Here is a 21,658-nt window from a genome sequence, read left to right as displayed (position 1 = left end):
ATACAATTAAACTTCACTTACTTCTTCTTTCTTTTGTTCTCCTCAACCAAGTAAAAAGCTTAAAAATTTTAACAAACAAATTTTGGATAATTATTGCAGATAATACCTGTTTCAAATAGCAAGGAGGAAGTAGCGCAACTAACCTACTATATATCAAAGAGCAGAAGATAACATTTTTGGCTTTGAAATGTTAATTGCTATGCTTGAAGATTTTTTTGGATTGAAGTTGTTGTCTTTGCTCCGTTATTTATCCTTGTATTTTTTTTTACTGTTGGAACAAATTGCTTTTGAACTTAGGTTTAATTTGGTTATGCTGCTACAATTAATGCAGATGATGTAGTTATTGTTTTTTTTTTTTAATTAATAGCTACTCTTAACAGAAGTTACAAAAGTTAACAGAATGTTGGATGGAGTCCCTTAATTGCAACATTTGAAACATTAGTACCTAAACTGCAACAAAGTTGAAAGTCTAGGGCCTAAGAGTGCACTTAACTCGTAAAGTATGTGTTTGAAAGGTATGAAAGTAGGAGAGAATTCGTAAGCATTCTTGTTAGAGAGCACCTGGAAAAGTGTATTGAAAAGCCACCCGAAAAAACAAACGTATTTTTAAGAAAAAGAAACCGAAAATGAATCGAAAAGATAAATAAAACTGCACTCTAGCGCACAGCTTTGCACTTGACACACAGCTTTGCGGCAACACAAATAGTTGTACCCCAAACATACAACTTTGGGCCATGCACACTTACTTTGTAGCTGGTTTTTCTTTTATTGTTTTTAAATCTTGTTGCCTTTTGATAAAATCTATCTTTTGAAATCCAACTCAGAGTCGGACTCGAACACGAATTTTTTTTTTCAAAGTTTGCTCAAATTTTTTTTCCTTACAATCTAATCCAAACTGGATTGCCATCCCTTATAGGTACTTTTACTCTATATAAATTAGGTGTTGCTTATTGAAAAGGAGGCACTTTAAGTGAAAAATACTTGTGCATTGATGATAGAATCTAGACAAGCTTAAAATAAACAAATAAAAGCATGCAACTAAAGTCCACAAAAACCTTGACAACATGAATGCATCTAAACTATGCAAAGTATGACAAATATATTTCAAGAACAAATAGAGAACTACGCTATGATTTGATAAGAGGAAATGTAGAGAAAAGGATAGAAGGAAAAGGAAAGAGTGAACAAATTCCTTGTTCGGATACAGGATTGAAGAAAGGAAGGGAAGAGATCTTTCTCTTCGTCTCCAATAAACACTGTCCCACCAAAATTGGACACTCAAAAGGAAAACAGAGCTCCACCTTTCCCTTGCCTCTTTTTCCCTTGTCCCCTTCCATTGCCTTTCTACCTTGTTATTCAAATAAAGGAAAATAGAGCTCCACCTTCCCCTTGCCTTTTCTTTCCCTTCTCCCCTTCTGTTGCCTTTCTAATTTGTTATTCAAACAAAGTGTTACTGAGCCACCACCTTGTTTTTCAACTCGTATATACACATATTGATTAAATCAGATATTAAACGTAAAGGAACACTCTCATGACCACGTGCATGGTCTACTTCCCACCCTTGGTATAGCTGTCTCTTAATGTCACTGTGCGGTTAAAAACCAATTTCTCTGGTGTGGAGTCCTTGTCCACAGCAAAGTAACCTAAAACGAGAAACCAAAATAATCGATTAAAAGAGCAAGTCATGTAGGAAATGAAAGCACAAGAAGAAACAGGTTTGTCGTCAAGAACTAGCAACGCTTTAACATATTCATTACATGGCTAACGGAGGGAACAAAGGGCGTGAGATTAGAGAATGATGGATTCTGCGATTATTTTCATGGATTAGTTTGAGAAGAGTTAAGAACATGAGAAGAAAAAAAATGCTTTGTAGGACTCTTTCCTTATATAAAAGCAGAGAGACTTGTTGGACGAACAGACCAAGTAATACAAGTCGCAAACAAAAGAAGGATTGATATAATGGGGAGACAGAAAACATAGTACGTGAAAGTAATGAAATCGAGATAAGAGACTAAAACTTGAGAAGGAAATAGATAGTGTTTTTCGGCACACCTTAGAAAGGAAAGTAATGGGGACAGAAAGAGTACTGAATATAATTAATACTCAAACGTTCGTGTCGTTTAAGCTATAATTCAGCAATTGAGAAATCGTTGAACTTGAACATACCTAAACGTTCAAATTGAAATCTGTCACTGAGTACAGCACTCTGGAGTGAAGAAACTGCATATGCTTCAGGTATGACAACTTTTGTGTTGGGGTTTAAATCATCAAGCCAATTATCAAGCTCCGCGGGATTCTGAACAATCAGAAAAGAATTAAATAATAATTCATGTTGGTTACTATTGTAGACTGGAAATAAGTTCCAGCTCTACCTACCTCAGAAAGGAAAAGTCTTTCGAAAAGCCTGACTTCCACTTTAAGTGGATTAACACCAGGGGAAGGCTCACCAACCCAGTGGAGGACCCCCTGTAAAAAAATTAATAGAAAATCAGCCCATAGATCCTACAAGTTCAACATAAAAAAAAAAAGAGATAGCCATACATGTAATGAGAGGACAAACCTTTGGTTTTGTTTTCTTCTCTGGGTCATACTCAGCACGAATCTCTATAATCGTTTCATTGTCATCACCAACAATTACATCAATGCACCTAATCGGAAATCCATATCTGCATGTGTGCACAGTACTGAGATATTTGTCCAGTTGCAAGGGCATAATACTTTAGGTTCTTTCTTACCTCAACAAGACAGACTTCCCAAGAGCAAGTCCATAATAATCTTTCGAGTCTTTCATCCGAAAATCAGATCTTTCTATGTATACAACATTAGAAAATGGTACCTGCGTTGAAGTCATAAATACACCATTTTTCAGGCATCTCAAAGACTCGAACAATAAGATACAAGTGTCAAAGAACATATAGCAAAAGGTCGACGAGACAGCGGAAACAAACTGCTCTTGCTTGAAGTTCATCGATAAGACACCCTTCTAAGAATATAATAGAAACAAAAATAACACTGACCTTGTACAATGCTGAGGTATCATCAATTTGAGCATCTGGCCACTTCTTAGCATCAAGTTCAATAACTTTACCAGCTTCTAGGTTGGTGATAACAACCTTAAATGGAAGAAAATATAAGACACATGATCGATATTAAGCTTTAGGGAATTGATCTAAACAGATATCCAAACCTTTACGGGATGTAGGACCACCATTGCGCGAGCAGCTGATTTATTTAGCTCTTCTCTAATATGGTACTCAAGGCGATCTAACCGGATTAGACTAGAGTCACTGCAGCCAAGAGAAATGGGAGTCACATAACACACTAACACAATCAATATCCATCCTTCCCATCTAAGTGTCTCTCATCATAGTAATAACCCCAAATGATAATCAACTTCCAATTGCTAGAGGAAAATTTGCTAAAAATAATACTTCCTCTAGTCTTCTTCAATTGCAACATATACATGTTCCGGTAGCTTCATATCTATTGCAACATTCCCTTTTTTTGGTAACAAAATCTATCCCATTGGACTACATTACCCTTACATGGTCTACTTAATTCCATCATTAATCGTCCACCAATCTATTACATGGGTTCTTTTTGCCAAACTCCACTACCTATATAATTTCCTTAAAACTGTTTACCCAAATCATACTTCCTTTGTTTTTTTAGTTCTACCAATTTGACTTTTGACACTATTCCAAATTTCACTTTGACCATCTATCTTGTGTTATTTATACGTAAAGCAAGACACTGATGGATCCAGAAATATTAGGTAGTGGGTCGAAGGTAAAACACAAGCTGACAAGACCAATGAATTTGGTTACACATAATAAAATCCAAAATCTTTGTCTAAATTACAGATAGCAAATCATTTTTTCTTTGACATATTACTATGAGATGGCAAATAAGTAAGGAATTTATTATCAGTTTCTTAGATTAGAAGGTCATATCCATGTAGATTAGTTGTCGAGAAAATGCGTTGAACAAAACGAGATCAAGATTTTGGAAAGCTTTCAAAGAAGATATTACGGAAGTTGTTTTGCAACGGCTTCTTTAAATCTGTTAAAGGTATTAATGGCCTAATTAGAGTTTACAATCAAAATTATTAAATAACAAGCTTTGATCCCAATCAGCGCACTAGCTAAAAAATTAATAACAGTAGATAACCAGATGAAGGAAAAAAAAAAGCAAACAAAATAAAGGGGGGGAAAAAGTAAAACAAACAAAAGACTACTGAGCTAACTCCATTTCTCCTTGTAATATCTTTTGCAGTAAACACATAGTATAATTCAATACATAGGATCTTGAGGAAAAACATAATCATGGGATCTTGTTAGATTTTTGTCGATACATATTTTCAAAATATCCACTTTTTATAATCTTTACTTATGTATAATTCAATATAATAATGCTTAAAGTTTTGCTTTGTTTAAACGTGCAAAATAGAAATGGTAGAGCTAAAAAAACGGAGGAAGTATGTTACAATAAAAAAAAAAAAAAGGCAGGGAAGTATGAATTATAACAAATATGTGCAAAATAATACAATCAGAGCTATTTGCTCTTGAACAGTACAACCTTTACACCATATGTGCAACATTACAAGGATCAACACTAGGAGAATATTTTAGGAATAGCGAAGCTTTTATAAAGTATGTTAGAGGTTTATATTCTTCAAGTACCGCATACAGAAAAAAAAAAAAAAAAAAAAAAAAAAAAAAAAAACCTATTCTAAAATTAAGAAATAAATACAAAAACTTTAAGTAATAGAAATTTTTTTTCAAAAAAAAGTATAAGCTCGCTAATTTAATTATAAAACATTATATAAAAACACAAAATGTATATTTTAAGATACGAAAATTAAATAAGAATGCTTTTGAAAATAAATAATATTTCTTTAATAAAGAAAATCCAAAACTGAATGCCTTATTGATGTTCGTAGTTTGACTTGCATATCTTTGACTACAAATATACGTAATTACGTATTAGTAAAAGAAAATATAAAAATTTGATGATTGAAGTACTCATTGATACGAATCAAATAAGACCCTACATGACTATGTTTTCTATTATATACTGGGAAAAATTTAGAAGATTATCTTGAATTATAAACAGTGCTAAGATTCTAAGTAGGAACATCAATAAGGAACAAGGGAGTAAGTAGATTTCTACATTTATTTTGTTCAGGAATTTTATTTTTTCAAATATATTTTGTAAAGAAAGATCCGAAACATTTTCTTCTTATCTCTTTGCGTTTGGTTAGGGGGTTCCAGGAAAGGGAAAGGGAATTAGTTGATTCCATTCCCTTATATTATGTTTGGATTGGGGGTTTTGTTTCTCCTCTTTTCCCCTCCATTACCCCAAATCCCTCTATTTTGATTCTCCACTACCCCCCAAGGCTTCACATTCCCTTTCTTTGACTCATCATTGACCACCCAACCACCACTTAACCAAACCACCCAATTACCAGCACCACCACTCAACCATCAACGACCACCCTACCAGCACCACCTGAGGACCACCACACCACCACCGAAAATCACCAAAATTCATCCACCACCACCGGCCCCCTGATTCCCCATCCCCCCACTGCCACCCCACCACGACGAAACCACCCCAATCCACAAACCCACCATGCAGACATGAAACAACCACACGAACAACCAAACTCCCATCTTAGCCACCGAAACACCACCCTACCGGAAAAACCCTACCTCAAAAATGAAAGAAAAGCAATAACAACAGCGGAATTACCTTTACTTATCCTTGATTATGGTTTTAAATGGTCAAATTTGGCCATGAAAACTTCAGTTCTGAAGTTTTTATGGTCGAATATGACATTTAAAACCTCAAATATGAGCTTCTGTGGTGGTGGAGAAGGAAAAGAGAGAAGAGAGGAGGCGTCGGAGAGATGCGGCAGTGAGGGGCGCCGGTGAGGTGGAGTTGGTGAAGTGGCGGCAGTGAGGGGCACAGTGACAGGCCGGTGTTGATGAGTGGCAGTGAGAGGGTGGTGGGAATGGTGGTACTTGAGGCTTGAGAGAGAGGGGAAAATAGTAAGAGGAGGAAGATGAGTTCTCAACCAAACAACATTCTTAATCAAAGGGTTTTCTTTTCCTTTCTCCTTGTTTCTCTTTCTTAAACCCTTTCCCTTTCCCCTTCATGAACCAAATGTTATAGTGTTTTACCGCCAGAATATTGTCGTGGTGATCCCTGTACTATATTGCACACCCAGGGACAAAGTTAATGTTGTTTAGAGCAAATAGTTCAAGTTGTACTATTTTCACATCGGAAATATTTTGTAAATTTTTAACCAATTGCCTAATTTAACACTAAACTTACTTTAAACTATTTAAGTAAAGTACAAGTAGATAATGTGACATTTATTTTGCCAAATTAGTAGTATGCATAGCTATATCCTCAATCACCAAAAATTAGCTTACAAAATCTATCAGGGGTAAAACAAGTAACCATGAAGAAACATCAAAAGTCTCACCTTCTAGTGATTCCAATACCCCTAACAAAGGTATTAATTGCTGTTGCTGACACCCCTCTACGGCGCAAACCAGCAAGAGTCATCAATCGAGGATCGTCCCACCCATCAACATACTTCTCAGTAACAAGACAACTAAGCTGTAAGAGACACACTGGGCAGAGTAAGTCATATTGTCATAAGGCTGAAAAATCGGACACGATTTTGATGGATCAAACTCCTCAGCAATCATTATATATTTTTTTAAAATTATCAGGAATCAGTATATTGAAAAGCTTACTTTTCTCTTTGACATCACTGTGTTTGTCATATTCAACCGTGAGTACTCCCATACATAAGGCATATACAAGCCAAGTACATGCAATAACCAGTAATATGATGCCCGTCGTGTCTCAAATTCCAATGTACAGAGCTGCAGCAAAAATCGAAGCTCTATAATGAACTAAGGATACCACGTATTAAAGAGAGAGAGATACAAGGACATTATTAAGTACTGAAATGAACATAACTGACATTAGAGGTTGATTCACATGCTATTTATATTGAAGACATCATGATATAACTACAAAATAATCCTGGTAAAATTATCAAAAGAAAAAAAAAAACATGCCCTTCTAACCAGAAATACTAAACAGCGATAACAGTTTTTAAGGGACTCGAAATATACATATTGTCAATTAGAAATAGATATTCGCACTTCTGAAATATCTTCCTGCACGCTAATCTGCTCTTCATGAGAGAATGATGTCTAGGATCAACATGATTGAATTCTCAATTTGAATAGTTACTCACCTATTGTACATGGGTCATGAGAGAATGGTGTCCATAAAGCTGAAATGTGAATATGATGACATGGAAGGGTAGAATGAAAGCATGACAAATCTTAACGTTTTAACAAAGACCAGACGCGCCCTTAGCAAAGGCTTTGCACTTCCACGCGGACCAGCTCCTGTTCAGTCCAGAAGCTACGATTGTCCAGATTCTCCAGAAGCTAGGGTATCACACAAAATGTGTCGATGCGCATACCAGTTGGTGAACCCACCTACCTATGCACAATAGAGCCTTGATAACTTAGTTTCTAAAGGCACAAAGTGCACGGATCCATAGAGCCTAGATGTAAGGTGAAGGCTCACACATCCCATAGTTGAAGCGTTCTATTCTATCTATATGGAAAGCCAACTAAAAGAGTGCAGAGAATCAAACTAAACAAGGGAGGATATAATAAAGACCAATAGAAAATGAATAAAAGGGCAAGTTGTATTGCTTATAGAGAAGGTCTCTCCCAAGATGAGAGTACAATCGAGGCTAAAAGTCTGGATACCCCTTAGTTCTTTTGGAATATTTATACTATTGTGGTTGAACTTTCTCTCTCTATGATGTGTGTATATGCATTTTCTATCACTAGAATTCAATATACTTCCTCCGTTTTTTTTTAGATGTTACACTTTCTATTTTAAGAAATTTCGAATTAGATGTTACACTTTTATTTTGGGTAATAGCTTCTCTCTATCTCTCTCCTATCACATGCTCACATGGGACCTTTTTGTTTTCTTTCTCTCTATCTCTCTCCTCTCCAAAAATTACCTAGGAGTCCGTACTTTGAAAAGTGTAACATCTAAAAAAAACAAAGGAAGTATTATATTTGTCTCCTCTATATATCTCTGTGTATAATTCTTCCCTCTAACAGCATCCACATGATTTCTGAATGTAGGTGTGTGAGTCATCAACTACCCCATTCTTCTTCTTCCTTGAAGAGTCCCAATGTCAAGTGTCACATAATTGGTAGATCGCTCTAGAACGTGGAACGAATTTGGGAATAGGATTTGCTGCATAGCGGTTTGATTTTAGGGAGGATCCCCTTTATCCACGAATTGCGAATTTGTCGAATTCCAAACTGGAACATTCAAATAAATTCGCAGTTCGCATACACCCCAGCGAATTATGCAACTCTGGTCAAGATATAGTAATGGCAGTGAGGTAGAGCTATGTTACTCCGACACGGATACGGGTGTCGTATCCAAGTAGGGATCGGAGGATCCGACACCCTACTCCGAAAATTAGGCCGATACTCCGACACGGTCAATAGAGTGTCTTGACCAATATTCTAGACACGTCAATGATTGAAAGTGTCGGAAAAAATTTCCGACACTTTATTTTAATAAAAATAAAATCAATACTAAAATAAAATCAATACTAATATATTTAGAAAATTATAAAGAAAAGAACTAGTACTATAATGTGTTTACTTGGTCTTTGATTTGAAAAAAGAAAAAAATATATTGGAAGTTGAAAAGTCAAAAGAGTTGAAAAGTCAAAAGGGAATAGTAAAGGCAGTAAAAAAGTAAAAAAAAAAGAAAAGAAAAGAAAGAGGGGTGGTATACAGCTAACAATCCACGTGAGTATTTTATTTCAATTTTCAGTCTCTTCTTTCTCTACCACCCTTCGTTCTTCTTTCTCTTCTCAGTTCTCACTGTGCAACAATGGCAGCCTGCGAAAGTGCAAAGTGCGAACCGTTCTTCTTTGATTAGCCCATCACGACTTGATCTCCTGAGTAAAAGCCCTAACAAATTATGAGAAAATTTCGTGTAATTCGACCTCAATTAGCAGATCTAGGGTTTATACTTTCAACAAAGTAGGTAATTTTTCACCCTTTTCTCTGTGTTTCTTTCTTAGTTTTCTCAAATGGGTGTCCAATTTCCGACACTTTTCCGATACGGGTATCGACGCCCATTTCCAGGCGTGTCGCGCGTCGTGTCGCGCGTCGTGTCGAGTCGACACGCGACACGCGAGGTTGAATAGGGTGTCGGAGTAACGTAGAGGTAGAGGTAAAAAAAAAAATACAAGGATAAAAGAATCTATACTAAATCTATGTCATGTATAATGTCAAAAGGCCTTTTAGGCACGATAAGATATCACTTTCCAAGAATTATTGATTTTTATTCTTTTGGAAACACAATTTTTTTTTATTAATAGGAAGAACAGTTTTTTCATCATCAAGAGGTGGTTTACAAAACAAAAACTAAACTTCCTTAACTATATTTTCAAATTTTTTCTACATTGCACACGCATCAATGTGTTGCCAAGCTTGTTAAAATAAAGCGGGAAAAGCAAAAGCAAGTGACAGCAAAATGTTTAGAAGGCTAGAAGCAAAGATCAGACTTTAAAGGGCAAACTAAAGAGAGAACGATACGTCAAGTGAGAGAGAACCAAGAAAAAACAAATCAACAAACTACAAAAATAAATGACCTAAAAGGCCACTAGTGGTAGGATAACTGGCGACAGCCACTGGTAAAGGCAATCTGGTGATCTCAATCGAAGTTCATGCGGCTGCGACGTCCATTCATTACTAAATCGCAAATTAGCGTTTTCATCAACACATGATTTCAAATTTAAGGCACACAAGAAAGCAAAACCATGCAATTCCTTAAATGCTTTGGGCCGAATAAGAGTTCCAATTTCCAAAGCTTGGCATGACATGATTCGCAAATTTTTCTGTCAAATCTATCCTATCTCTCACTTTTGTCCCCTTTACCAGAAAATATTACTCAGCTACCTTTCCACCAACCAGTCTCTATTTCCTTTTCTTAAAAAATTATATAAAAAATTTATTATAATATTTTCATTTGTGGTTTGCCAAGTGCCCATGTCCTCTAATCCATATCCGAAAATAGGACACTACTTAGATGTCTCTGCGTGTCCTTAATTTTGAATTTCCCCTGTCCAATTCTCGCCTTCTCAGAACCATACGCGAGTCTGGTACACATATCTGAGTCCTAGCGTCATAGCCTATTAGCATGGTAATGGATGGTAATGCAAACTCATGGAAAGACACATGTTAGAGGATGGATTCTTGTTACTATGGACATTGACATCAGGTTTTTTCTTTACAAAACTACACTTAAATTCATTACCATTAGTGCCATTTATAACCACCTACCAAATGTAAGTGTATTAGAATATTATGAGACTTAAAAGTAACAGTTTTTAAAAGGAATGATCACATATGTTCAGTATACCAGCTAACCTTCAAAAGCAAGCATGAGAGAGAGAGAGAGAGAGAGAGAGAGAGAGAGAGAGAGATCATATTGTATTGAGCACATACCGAATGGGTTACATTTTCAAGAGAGTCTACGATACAGTGCGCATAATCGTAACTAGGGTAAATACACCACTTATCGCCTGCTTTAGGATGAGGAGTAAACTGCACAAAGCCCAAATGGAAAAATAAAGATAAGAAGGATGAGGGGGGGTCAGATAGACAGCATGAAGGATCACAATACAATTCAAGTAATTACAAGCCAGGTATTTACACCCACACTTGCCTTGATACGGTATGCAATGAGGTCGTACATATTACAGTTGTCACTTTGCATATCTTGCTTCATTCTTAGCGTTGCTTTTCCTTCCTCAATCATTCCCCTTTTCATTTCCTCAAAAAGTTTTAAGGATTCTTCTACTGGTCTGTCTCTCCAAGGACTATTCATCTTCTTTTCTCTATACTCCTTTACTTCATCAGGAGTCTGCAATCCTAGCACTGACGTTAGAAAATAATCTTTACAAATAATTAGCAACAGAAGTTTTTCAAGCACAGTAGCCATTTCAATGTCAACAAATTTAAGTTAGAGTAAAAAAATGAATATTGATCACTAAAAAAGAAAAGAAAATAAAACAAAGCATACATGACGAGAAAACGGAAGTAAAGCCAGAGAGATAGAATTGCACACCTGATGATCAACATAAGCATGACCCCTCCTTATGAGCTCAACAGCTAGTTCATAGAGATCTTGAAAATAGTCACTGGTGTAAGTTATCTGCGAATATGTACCAATTAGCAATACTTAATCCTGCAGGTTCGCACTGTTACGGAACTTGAACGTACAGTGCAAATACTATACCTTGAATGGCTCCCATCCCATCCACCTGACTATCTCTTCAATATGGTCAATATACTCTTTCTTTTCAGCCTCGGGATTTGTATCATCATACCTAAGAAAATACCACCTTGATTATGTCAGAGCTCACAAATCAATGCCCAATAATCCCAAATTTCAAGCTTTCCTCTGGACTCATAAGCAGTTATACAAAGTGTTCACACTTCACAACCAAAAATAGGGAATAATAAAAAAAAAATAACACTACAAAAAGTCTGCAATCACCATATACTATGATATCGCCTTAGTTAGTACACTCATTTCACAGATAAAAAAACTCTCTCCCCACCGCCTCCATCGTCAGACTAATTAAGCCTCCTGCTCACAGGTGCTTGGTGATTTTTCACCGCGCTGGTGAGCTACGTTTGTTTCCTTTCATTAGTTAGTGTTTTTAGTTGGTCTTTGTGGTTGTTTGAGGTGGTTTCGCTCTCCGCTCTTACGTTGCGGTATCTGAGTGGGTTCCTCTGTTGGGGGTTTGGTTTGTAGCATTGTCCTCAACGCCGAGATCTAGAGTTTGGGCTGGTCGCCACTCTCAGGGATGCTTGGCCTGGTCGGATATGGTAGTTCCTTGTTTCCTCTTCCACCGTGGCTTCCTTATGGGTTTTAGTGGGTCTGAAGAGGTTGGGCTTCGTTTGTGCACCACAGTGGTCTTCTCAGTCAGCCTTTTCTGGTTGTGTCTAGCTCTTGTCAGGTTGTTTTCATTTTATATTTTCAGTTGTTTTCTTATTTTAGATGTTTAGTGCTTTGGCCTTTGGTCTATTTTCCATTGTGGTTTAAAATGTCTGCCATTGTGTTGTTTCTTAGGGAAGAGAGGCTCAAAGGTGTTCAGGTTGGTTGTAGGTATATTTGGCTGGATTTGAAGTTTAGGGACAGGGTTCCAACGTTTGGCCTTGTCCTCTTGGTGGGATTGGGTTTAGAACTTTGGAACTATTGTGAGGGTATTCCACTGGTTTGGGGTGGATGGTTTCTAAGTATTGGGATGGAAGGATTACAGGGAGATCCATTTCGGGATTCTGAAGGCAATTACCTACAAAGGTTGTCTACAGTAGTTGTGAGTTTGGCGTCGACTGCTTCCTCGATGTTGGCTAGGTTGGGGGACAAAGGAACTCCCTCAACCTCGAGTTTGTGTTGGGTGGTGGTTTGTCTGGTCATCATTGTTAATCATTTCTTGTTGAAGGAAGCAAGTTCCTCCGGAGTTCGACATTCTTGTAATCCGAGGAAGCTGACTAGTGAGTTGCTAGTCAAAGATCCTAAGAGGTTCCATCTCTTTTAGGTCCTTGGGATGACCTCAATGGCGAGGATAAAAAATCGTGGCATAATACATCACGGCAATCACGCTTTGAAGATATTTTTCGCTTGCAACGCCATTGATCGGTATGGTTTGGGTTGTTCACTAAGCTATGTGTTAGGGTCCAGTCTCTATTACTTTGGTTTCGGAGTTTGGTTGTGCTTCTCCTATGTTGGCAACATCTGCATTTGTTTGGATTAAGTTTGTGAGTGGTGGGTTACTCTCCTAATAACATGTAGTTTGGCCAAATAGACTACTTTCTTATTTTCTTCCTTTCAGGTTTGCAGTTTGTTTTCTTAGTTTGTTTAGCCTAAATTGTCGTCTTCTTCCCTTTTCAGTTTTTAGTTTGTTTAGTTTCTCCAAGTTGTGGGGCTTGGACTTTTTAAGATTTTAAAAACTATACTCTACTATTACATCAGGCTTAGAAGACGTCAAGTCATCGAACATCGATTATGGTTGAAATATTACCATATCAAGTCAGCAGTCCGAAGCGTCTACATTAGTAGCTTGGATGAAAACTCTCATATTGATGTTTTAGATTATCTTTCATGTATGGGTTATTACCGTTGTAGATGTTGTATGGCGATTGACTAATGATAATATCCGTGTTCCCTTCAAAAAAAAGAAAAAGATTAACACCTTAGTTGCCGGTTGAGGAATCCGACAGTCCCACACAAAGATTTAACAAAATACTTACTCCACTTCCAAATAATATTGTAATCAAAATTTGTAGCCAATTTTTTTTGTCTATGCGAGCTTTAACCACTTAAATAAATTGTGGCCTATTATTCCGGAATGGAAATAGTTTTTACAATAAACGAATTATCCTGGTACGAAATTCGATTCGATATGGGAACGGGAAAAGCTACATATGGTGAATCAGGAATGATAGGGTACAACATACATATATAGATTTATATATAATACTAGATGACAAGATCAAATAAAAATTAAATGGTTAGTGAATAATAAGTGTAATTAAAGCTATAGCTTAATGGGTTTGTTAATCAAAGGTAAAGATTGCCTAGTTGACTAGTTGGTGAGTCATATTAAAAGAAACTAGATGTAAATAAAGTATAAAGAAAAGCAAAAGAAGCTGCCAGAGAACAAAGATTCTATTCTTATCTCTCCTCTCCCTCTCTCCTCTTCCATTTCTTTTTTCTCTCTTATTGATTAATTACTTTTTCTCTCATCTTCCATTTCTTTTTTTCACTCTCATGTCTCTATCCTCTGTCTCTCATCTTCCAATGCCTTGTGAAACTGTCAATTCAATTTTCTCTCCCCTCCCCTACTTTTTTCCTATGCCAATGTCAAGGAAGATGGATCCTCGAGTTCAATATACCAGAACACAACCACCAGCAATCTGGGTCGCGTTTGCCCAGCGTTCTGACACGACAAACTTGGGTCGCTGTCCAGGGACCCGTTCTGCGACCCGGATAACAATCATATACTGTAATTAACACACATTTGACAAATTTGTGGTCCGTATTTTTTTTTTTTTTTGGCGAGCTTTAATCACTTAAATTGATTGTGGCGCATTATTCTGGAATGGAAATAGGTTTTACTATAAAAGAGTTGTCGCTATGCTAAGTCATAGAACCCAATACGAAAGACCCTACTCTTGATGTTTCATGGCTTCTCTGATCTCTCACAAAACTTTGAAAGTAGGAGAACACACAATGACATGGCTGGAGTGATAATAAGGACAATTAGATAACATAATACTAAATAACATACTACAAAGCTTAGTCTCAAACTAATTTGAGGATAACATACTACTCTCTTTGTTTCTTTTTAATCTACACTTTTTTTCTTTTTCGACAATTCCTTTTTATAACGTATGCATTGCTTTTATACCATATTAGGATGTTGGTCCCACACCTTTATCTAATCAAACCCCCCCATGTGATGTATGTTTTGGTTACTTTTTCTCTCCCTCTCTTATACCTTTCTTCTTCCACTCTCATACTTTTCACTTTTTTCTTGGTTATAGTAACAGCAAAGTGTGTAGAGTAATTAGAAACACAGGGAGTACTATACATGAACAAAGATTTCTGATTTATCATTCATCCTCAAATAAACAAAAGACAGCAATGCAAATCTACCAAGTCAAAAGTATTTAATATTTCATCTCATGAAAGGGACCCCATTTACTTTTTGAATTTTTAGAGTGATAGCGACATGATCAGCGAAGAAACAAAAACACCTTATGGCACAACTACAAGCATCGATAAACATGAACCTATGGGGTACAGACAGTGAACATAGCAGAAAAACATGGAAGCCATCAAAAGTTTGAAAAATTAAGATCATAAAAACTATAAGTGTTGCACATGGTAAATCAAACAAATAAATTCGCAAAATTACCAAGCCACGAAGGTTCCCACCTTAGATAGCAATGTCCACCTCTCTCCTTAGCCAATCCAAAATCAACAAACATAGCCTATAATATAGAATAAAAACCAGATTATACTTCATTTAATAAATGACTTTAAGGTTCAACAAGATTGGCAGCATCAAGTCGCAAGCTACCTTGGCATGACCAATGTGAAGGTACCCATTCGGCTCAGGTGGGAAGCGGGTATGAACTTTTCCCGCAGTTAGTTTTAAATGCTTGTTAAGAATTTCCCTTGTATTGCAAGCTCTTAAAATAGAACCATCACTAAAGAATACTTCTGTGAGGACCTAAAGTGAACAGATTACTCAATCAAAACCTTGCAGATATCAGCAAACACATCAAGACAAATTTCAAAATCTGGAAAACTAGGCAGATTGACATAAAGATTGTCATGTACTCACAAGACAAGATAACTACTTAAAGAGACAAATTGCACATAAAAAGAGAGAAAAAAAACACCCTTGGTATTTTAGGAAAGAAGTTACGTTTTCATAGCTCTTTCTACTGCACTTCAGCACAGTCATCCACAGGGGAAACGCCCAGGTATGTGACGTAACTCATTAAATAGATAAGAGGCATGTAAAGTTGAAAATTTTCTGTTAATACCATCACCAAATGAATATACTAACGAAAAAGATTATAATCAAAACTACAAAGATACATCTTGAGCTAAAATGCTATCTGACTTGTGCATTAACAACTTTACTGAAATAGGGGGAATACTTAAAATATCAACAGGAGCCTCTTCAGATATCTACATATATTGTTAAAATGAGTGGCCAAGCATTGCAAGCCACCACGTGTCACGGCACCTCATACGATGATGTGACACCACTTCACTCCAACATGGCATTCCTTAGAAGTGATCAATAAATTTGCATGAACTCATTACCGCTTTGTAATTATATGATCTTACCAATAAACTATGACATGTGCCTGTGACAAAATGTCAATCCTAAACTATACACCCTCCTTCTCCCAAAGGATTTGCGATTTCAACTTTTCACGTTTGCCGATTCATATTTTGTATCATTAATATCTTTAGTTACATATTAGTAAAAAGTTATAAGTTTGAATTTGGCAACTTACTCATTGAGATGAATCAAACAAGCCCCAACATGACTATGTTTTTTCGTATATATTGGAAAGAATTTAGAAGATTCTCTTTACTTATGAATAGTGCATAGATTAAAAATGGAAAATCCTTTGAGGAAAGGAGGGAGTACTATACATCTTTTTTATCTTGTTTAATTACCCGGGCCATCCCCCAGGCCCAACAACTAGTTATACATAAGAACAAATAGCAAACCTACTGAATCATCAATTAGGCATAAATGAAATCTAGAAGAGGCATGATCTATTATATGATATCATAGTGATAGAACACCAGATGATACCTTAAGATTTTCTTCTGGAGGTGGGAAGATAGAAAATGGGTTAAGTTCTTCTTCAGATGGCTGAACTGGAGCAGCAGCAACAACTTTTTCCTATACAAGACAGAAGAGAAGGGTAAGCTAGCACAGAAAGAAACCCAATGTTATCAACAAAACTCAGACAATAAGCCGACCTCAACTTTAGCAGGCTTTTCCTTCTTCTTTTTAACTGGCTTTTCATCATCTGCTGCAGTCCTTTCACCCAGTAGCTCACGAAGTTCTGTATCTACCACTTGCTGCAACATAAGAAACCGTGATTGACGACGAAGATTTGAATACAATTCACTCGGTTATGCCAATTTAAATTTATATAGTTGATTTGTTGTTCAACTAAGTAAAACAAAGGTACCTTAACAATCTTTGGATCAGCCCATGGCTGTCTCTCACGAACACGTCGAAACAAGTCACCCACTAGTAAACAGAAACAATATAGTATCAGTAGCCAGCCGAAGACGTGAAACGAAAAAATAAGACTGGTGGAGGAAAAAAAAATTCCTTTGCAAAACTTCTGCTCAAAACTAAACACGGCAACATATGCTAGGAACAAAAGAAAGAAAGCAAAAGGCAAGCAACAAAAACTTAATATCCCATCATTGTACCAAATTTTAACATAGAACTACTATTTAAGCTTGCAGACTATATATTGAACAGATGATCTTCTTGAAGAATGACATCATTCTATAGGGCATATAGTTACCAACCATTTGTTTTATATCGCTGTTCCAAAATTGTTGCTTTAAGCTCTTCAAAGACTTCACCAACTGAACGCTCTATCTCTTCATTAGAAACTTCAATACCTAATCAGCATACGCAGACACTATAAAACATGTATGCATACAGTACCAAAAAGACACATATCACAATCGAAGAAATTTAAGTGAAACAAACAAGAATCAGAAAACTAATTACCGACTCCACAAGCTTTTTCGAAGTCACTTAAGTTGAGTTCTTCAGGACCGACACTTGCAAAAAATGTGAAAGCAGCTTCCAATTGAGCTTGTGTCTTAATCTGAAAAAAAATCGAAGTGGTTGTTTGGTGTATATGGGAATTTAATTCCTATGGGAAGTTCCATTTTCCTAGGAAGTTATTTCCCTTTTGTAATTCCTAAAAATTGACTAATGTGTTTGGTTGACATCAAGGAATTTGTAATTTCCATGAATTGATGTGGGAATTTTGAATGACATGGGGGAGCTAGGTGAATAAATTCCCACGTTTTGTGGGAATTATCATTGCCCCCATTTTTCCCACTTTCTGTCAACCAAACAACTTCGAATTTCATAGATATATCATTGTGAATATATAAATGGTGTGCCAAAATTTACTTTCTTCATTGCAAATTACATTGTTACACAAAAACAAAAGGCTCTTGAAACATTTTATGATTTGACATACTCACATAGCCACAACTAAACGCTACAACCTACCTTTGAAGAAACAACATATCCGGCCAGTGTTGGCCGATGCATAAGAGCATTGGCAGGGAATTTCGTAGCAACCTGTCATTCAAATGCAAAAAGAAAGACATGAAATTTCTATCACAATTTCTCATAAAGAAGACTATAATTCCTATCATTACTCCCTTCATCCGTCCCTACAACTATGCCCCGTTTACATTTTTGCGGTCTTCAACATATATGTTTGACCATTAATCTCTCAGCAAGGTACTCCCTCCGTTTCAAAATATAAGGCACACACACACTTTACGAAAATTTCCTTTGACTATAAATATCTCTTACAATATGACCCATGAAACTTACAAAAATTATATCACTAGATTTGTCTTGAAAGATACTACAATAATACTATTTTCTTATAATATATATCAACATAAATTGAGAGTCATTAATGGTCAGAGCTCAACATCGGACGTCGTGCATGCCTTATATTTTGAAAAAGAGGGAGTATACCAAAAGTGCCATATTCTTCCCAAACCCAAATCCAAATCCAAATCCAATCCATATTCCATTCCCCTTTAAGATAAGTACACTTACAGTGTATAGAAGATTTCCAGTAGTCCGATCGCAACCATTGGTAACACCCGCCTAAATTCCAAAAAGAGAGACGGTTGATAAAACATAAAGAGAATTGCAGTAGAGACAAATGTAATAGAAAAGTGTATGTACCTCATGAATCACTGCCAACAGATTATTGGTAACCTTGTTATTTGCAATTGTATTATGAGCTACTTTCTCATCTAATCCTATTTTAAGGAATAGTTCCACTGCGTTATTGGAGTTTTCCGCCGTATTCGTAGGCATTGTTGAAGAAGATAGGATTTAGAACTCACCGGGAGGGGCAGATCTAGGAATGATGGAATTGGGGTACGGATAAGATAAGATCGAGTAAAATAAAGTACGATACTAGATTCAAATTACGACTCAAAATACAATGTCAATATTCAATCAAGATTTAAGTTACAACTAATTGAAAGCGACAGGAAGACATAAGTTTCAAATATAAAAAAATCCATAAAAATTCTGAACTTTTGTTTTTGATCTTCCAATTCTAGCATTTATAATTAAACACATTATAGAAAGCCCCTCGATACAAATGAATTGTCCCCGGGCAGGAAAATTTCTCAAGGGCTTCTATGGACGACATAAATTGCTAGTTGGTTCTTAACCGAAACAAGAGATCAAAGTGATTTTCTTCATTAGAAATTAATTTCCAATAAGGCAATAACACCCCAACATTCAGATAATGTTCTTATTTTCATTACACTAACAAAGAAACTAATTGGCCAATAATTATCCAAATTCATACAACTACTCACCAAACCCATATTCATTCCAAATTTTGAGTCACAACCCTTCAAAAATTGATTTGATAAGAAAACATGAACAAATGAACAATGACATGAAAGCATGCACACTACAAACTACTCCCTCCGTCCCATAGAGTGCCTATTTCTTTTTTGGACACTATTCAAAGGTAAAGAAAGCCCTCAAAAAATATTTCTAATATATAAGAAAAAACATAATCATGTGGGGTCTTGTTTGATTCGTCTCATTACGTACATTAAGAAAATCAAACTTTTATAATTTTTACTAATATGAAATTAAAGATATTAACGATACAAAACGTGCATTGACAAACGTGCATTGACAAACGTGCATTGGAGAAATAGGCACTCTATTTAGGGATGGATGGAGTATAACATAAACATTCTTATCATTTGGTTATATGAAACAAACATGAATTAAGAAGTTAGACCAAATATTTGAATCATAAGTTTTTAACATCTACATTATCCATAAAAACATCAAACAACATGAGTTAAAGAAAAAAAAAGTTGAATTCATGAAACAAACAATAACAACCGTATAAAATCCATCACATGAATAATCCATGAATTAGATCTTAAAATTCGCAAGAAATGAAATTTTACATGAAAAATTGCAACAAAAGATTGTTTAAACAAGTACATTCATCTAAAGAAAAGATGTAAAAGAACCTGGAACGTGCTTTGAAGATCAATTTAACCCTTAGAATTCCTTATGAGTGAGGGAAGCTTTTTTGTCCTGATGGGTGAGTGAGGGAAGTTGAGAGCTTTGTAAAGTTCAGGGGTGGAAATAGGGATGGCAATGGGGCGGGTCCGACGAGACCCAGACCAGACCCGGATTTTCTATAGTGGACCCAGGGTCTGGAAAAATCAGACCAAACGGTCCAAAACGGGTCTTGAATGCATTTTTATAGTTCTTCTTTATCACACAATGATCCTTATATAGTATTTCTTTCATAGTTTCACGTACTTTTTCGAACGGCCATGAATATTTTTGCACCTAAACTAAGCGAGTCATTCACATACTAACAACTAGGCAACTATTACTATTTCACTACTGCAAACAAAATCTAACCATTTCAATTTCAACAAAGTCATTCATATAATCAATTAATCAGACAACTATAAACCTTTTACCTACCTAAACTGAGTTATGCTACAATATTCAGAATTGTCAAATGTTTACAATAAAATCAGAACATTGCATTACTAACTAGTGAAAATTTAACTACTGAAGTACTGAACATTTCGTAATCTTCTTAACATTTCATAATCTTCTTAACATTACATAAGTAACTACTGAAAAGAAATGAAAAAAGAAATGGCTTCTACCGGCCAACTACGTACCGACGAGTACGGCGACGGCGAGGACAACCAAAGTACTTACCGGCGAGGAGGCGATGGGAAAGCGGCGGGGGTAAGACCGGTGATAAGGCTACGGGCCGACGAGTAGTTGCTGGCTTCTTCTTAGAGCAGTACGGCGGAGGGAAGATACCACCTTAGGCGAGACAGACTAGACTAGAGAATAGAGATGACTGAGGAGGGTTTCAAACTTCAAAGGGAGGAAATTACCGAGGCATGTTCCGTGATAGCTTTTCAACTAGCTTAAGAATGAAATGAACTAGTGATGTAAAAATTAATTTTAAGAATCTAATATTTAATCTACTTCATACACCAAAAAAAATAGAAAAAAAAAGTAACTACTTATTTTAATTAAAAAATAGAAAAAATAAAAATAGAAAAAGGAACTACTTAATTAATTAAAAAGGTAAAAAAAGATTAAAAGAAGACATTACGAAAACAAAACAGTGAACAATTCAAAATTTCCTAATTTATTAGATATAATTAACGATTAAATTAATTTTCTAGATCCTCTAAAAAAAATCAATTTTCTACGTATTTTTGCACGCATCGCGTGCATATAAAACTAGTACTTCCTCCGTTTTTTTTAGATGTTACACTTTCTATTTTAGGAAGTTTTAAATTAGATGTTACACTTTTATTTTGGGTAATATCTTCTCTCTATCTCTCTCCTATCACATGTTCACATGGGACCCTTTTTTTCATTCTCTCTATCTCTCTCCTCTCCAAAAATTACCTAGGAGTCCGTGATTTGGAAAGTGTAACATCTAAAAAAACGGAGGAAGTATAACATTATATGGATTCATGAAGCACTAAAAAAAATTGGTTGAAATGGTAAGGACAAACTTCTCTTTGCAAGAGATTACATGTTCAAATCTCGTGGCAAACAATATTTCTTTTGTAAGATGAGGTATTAGCGATCTACATGACACATACAATAACGTGGCAAAGTTACATGCATATATAGGGAATA

General features: G+C 35.9%; 1 protein-coding gene across 2 annotated transcripts; it reads right to left on the bottom strand.

The window, feature by feature from the left end:
- Nucleotides 1-1,011: 1,011 nt before the first annotated feature.
- LOC104899457 (glutamine--tRNA ligase, cytoplasmic) lies at nt 1,012-21,114 on the bottom strand. 2 transcript variants are annotated; one of them, XM_010686653.4, is made up of 24 exons: nt 20,671-21,114; nt 18,665-18,842; nt 18,533-18,583; nt 17,966-18,037; nt 17,450-17,549; nt 17,242-17,337; nt 16,890-16,951; nt 16,675-16,776; nt 16,505-16,594; nt 15,242-15,394; nt 15,097-15,152; nt 11,386-11,476; nt 11,215-11,301; nt 10,813-11,010; nt 10,593-10,691; nt 6,771-6,902; nt 6,494-6,630; nt 3,188-3,287; nt 3,018-3,113; nt 2,736-2,836; nt 2,561-2,666; nt 2,377-2,466; nt 2,167-2,296; nt 1,012-1,643 (listed from the first exon to the last, which is right to left on the bottom strand). In XM_010686653.4, exons 2-24 carry the CDS (start codon nt 18,797-18,799, stop codon nt 1,549-1,551), a joined length of 2,379 nt encoding a protein of 792 aa, XP_010684955.1. In that variant the 5' UTR covers nt 18,800-18,842; nt 20,671-21,114; the 3' UTR covers nt 1,012-1,548. The 2 variants fall into 2 exon arrangements, with proteins under 2 accessions (XP_010684955.1, XP_010684954.1); XM_010686652.4 differs by having other exon boundaries at nt 20,711-21,113.
- Nucleotides 21,115-21,658: the final 544 nt, after the last annotated feature.

Source organism: Beta vulgaris, chromosome 7 (assembly GCF_026745355.1).
Source record: "Beta vulgaris subsp. vulgaris cultivar EL10 chromosome 7, EL10.2, whole genome shotgun sequence".
NCBI classification, from domain to species: Eukaryota; Viridiplantae; Streptophyta; class Magnoliopsida; order Caryophyllales; family Amaranthaceae; genus Beta; species Beta vulgaris.
This window is presented reverse-complemented; position numbering and strand designations above follow the sequence as displayed.

Coding starts and splice junctions, on each gene's coding strand:
- LOC104899457 (XM_010686653.4), bottom strand. CDS start 18,799: ATGCCTACGAATACGGCGGAAAACTCCAATAACGCAGTGGAACTATTC. Junction 6,903..10,592: donor TTGAAAATGTAACCCATTCG/GTATGTGCTCAA, acceptor TTTTTGCTGCAG/CTCTGTACATTGGAATTTGA. Junction 1,644..2,166: donor ATTTCAATTTGAACGTTTAG/GTATGTTCAAGT, acceptor TTCTCGTTTTAG/GTTACTTTGCTGTGGACAAG.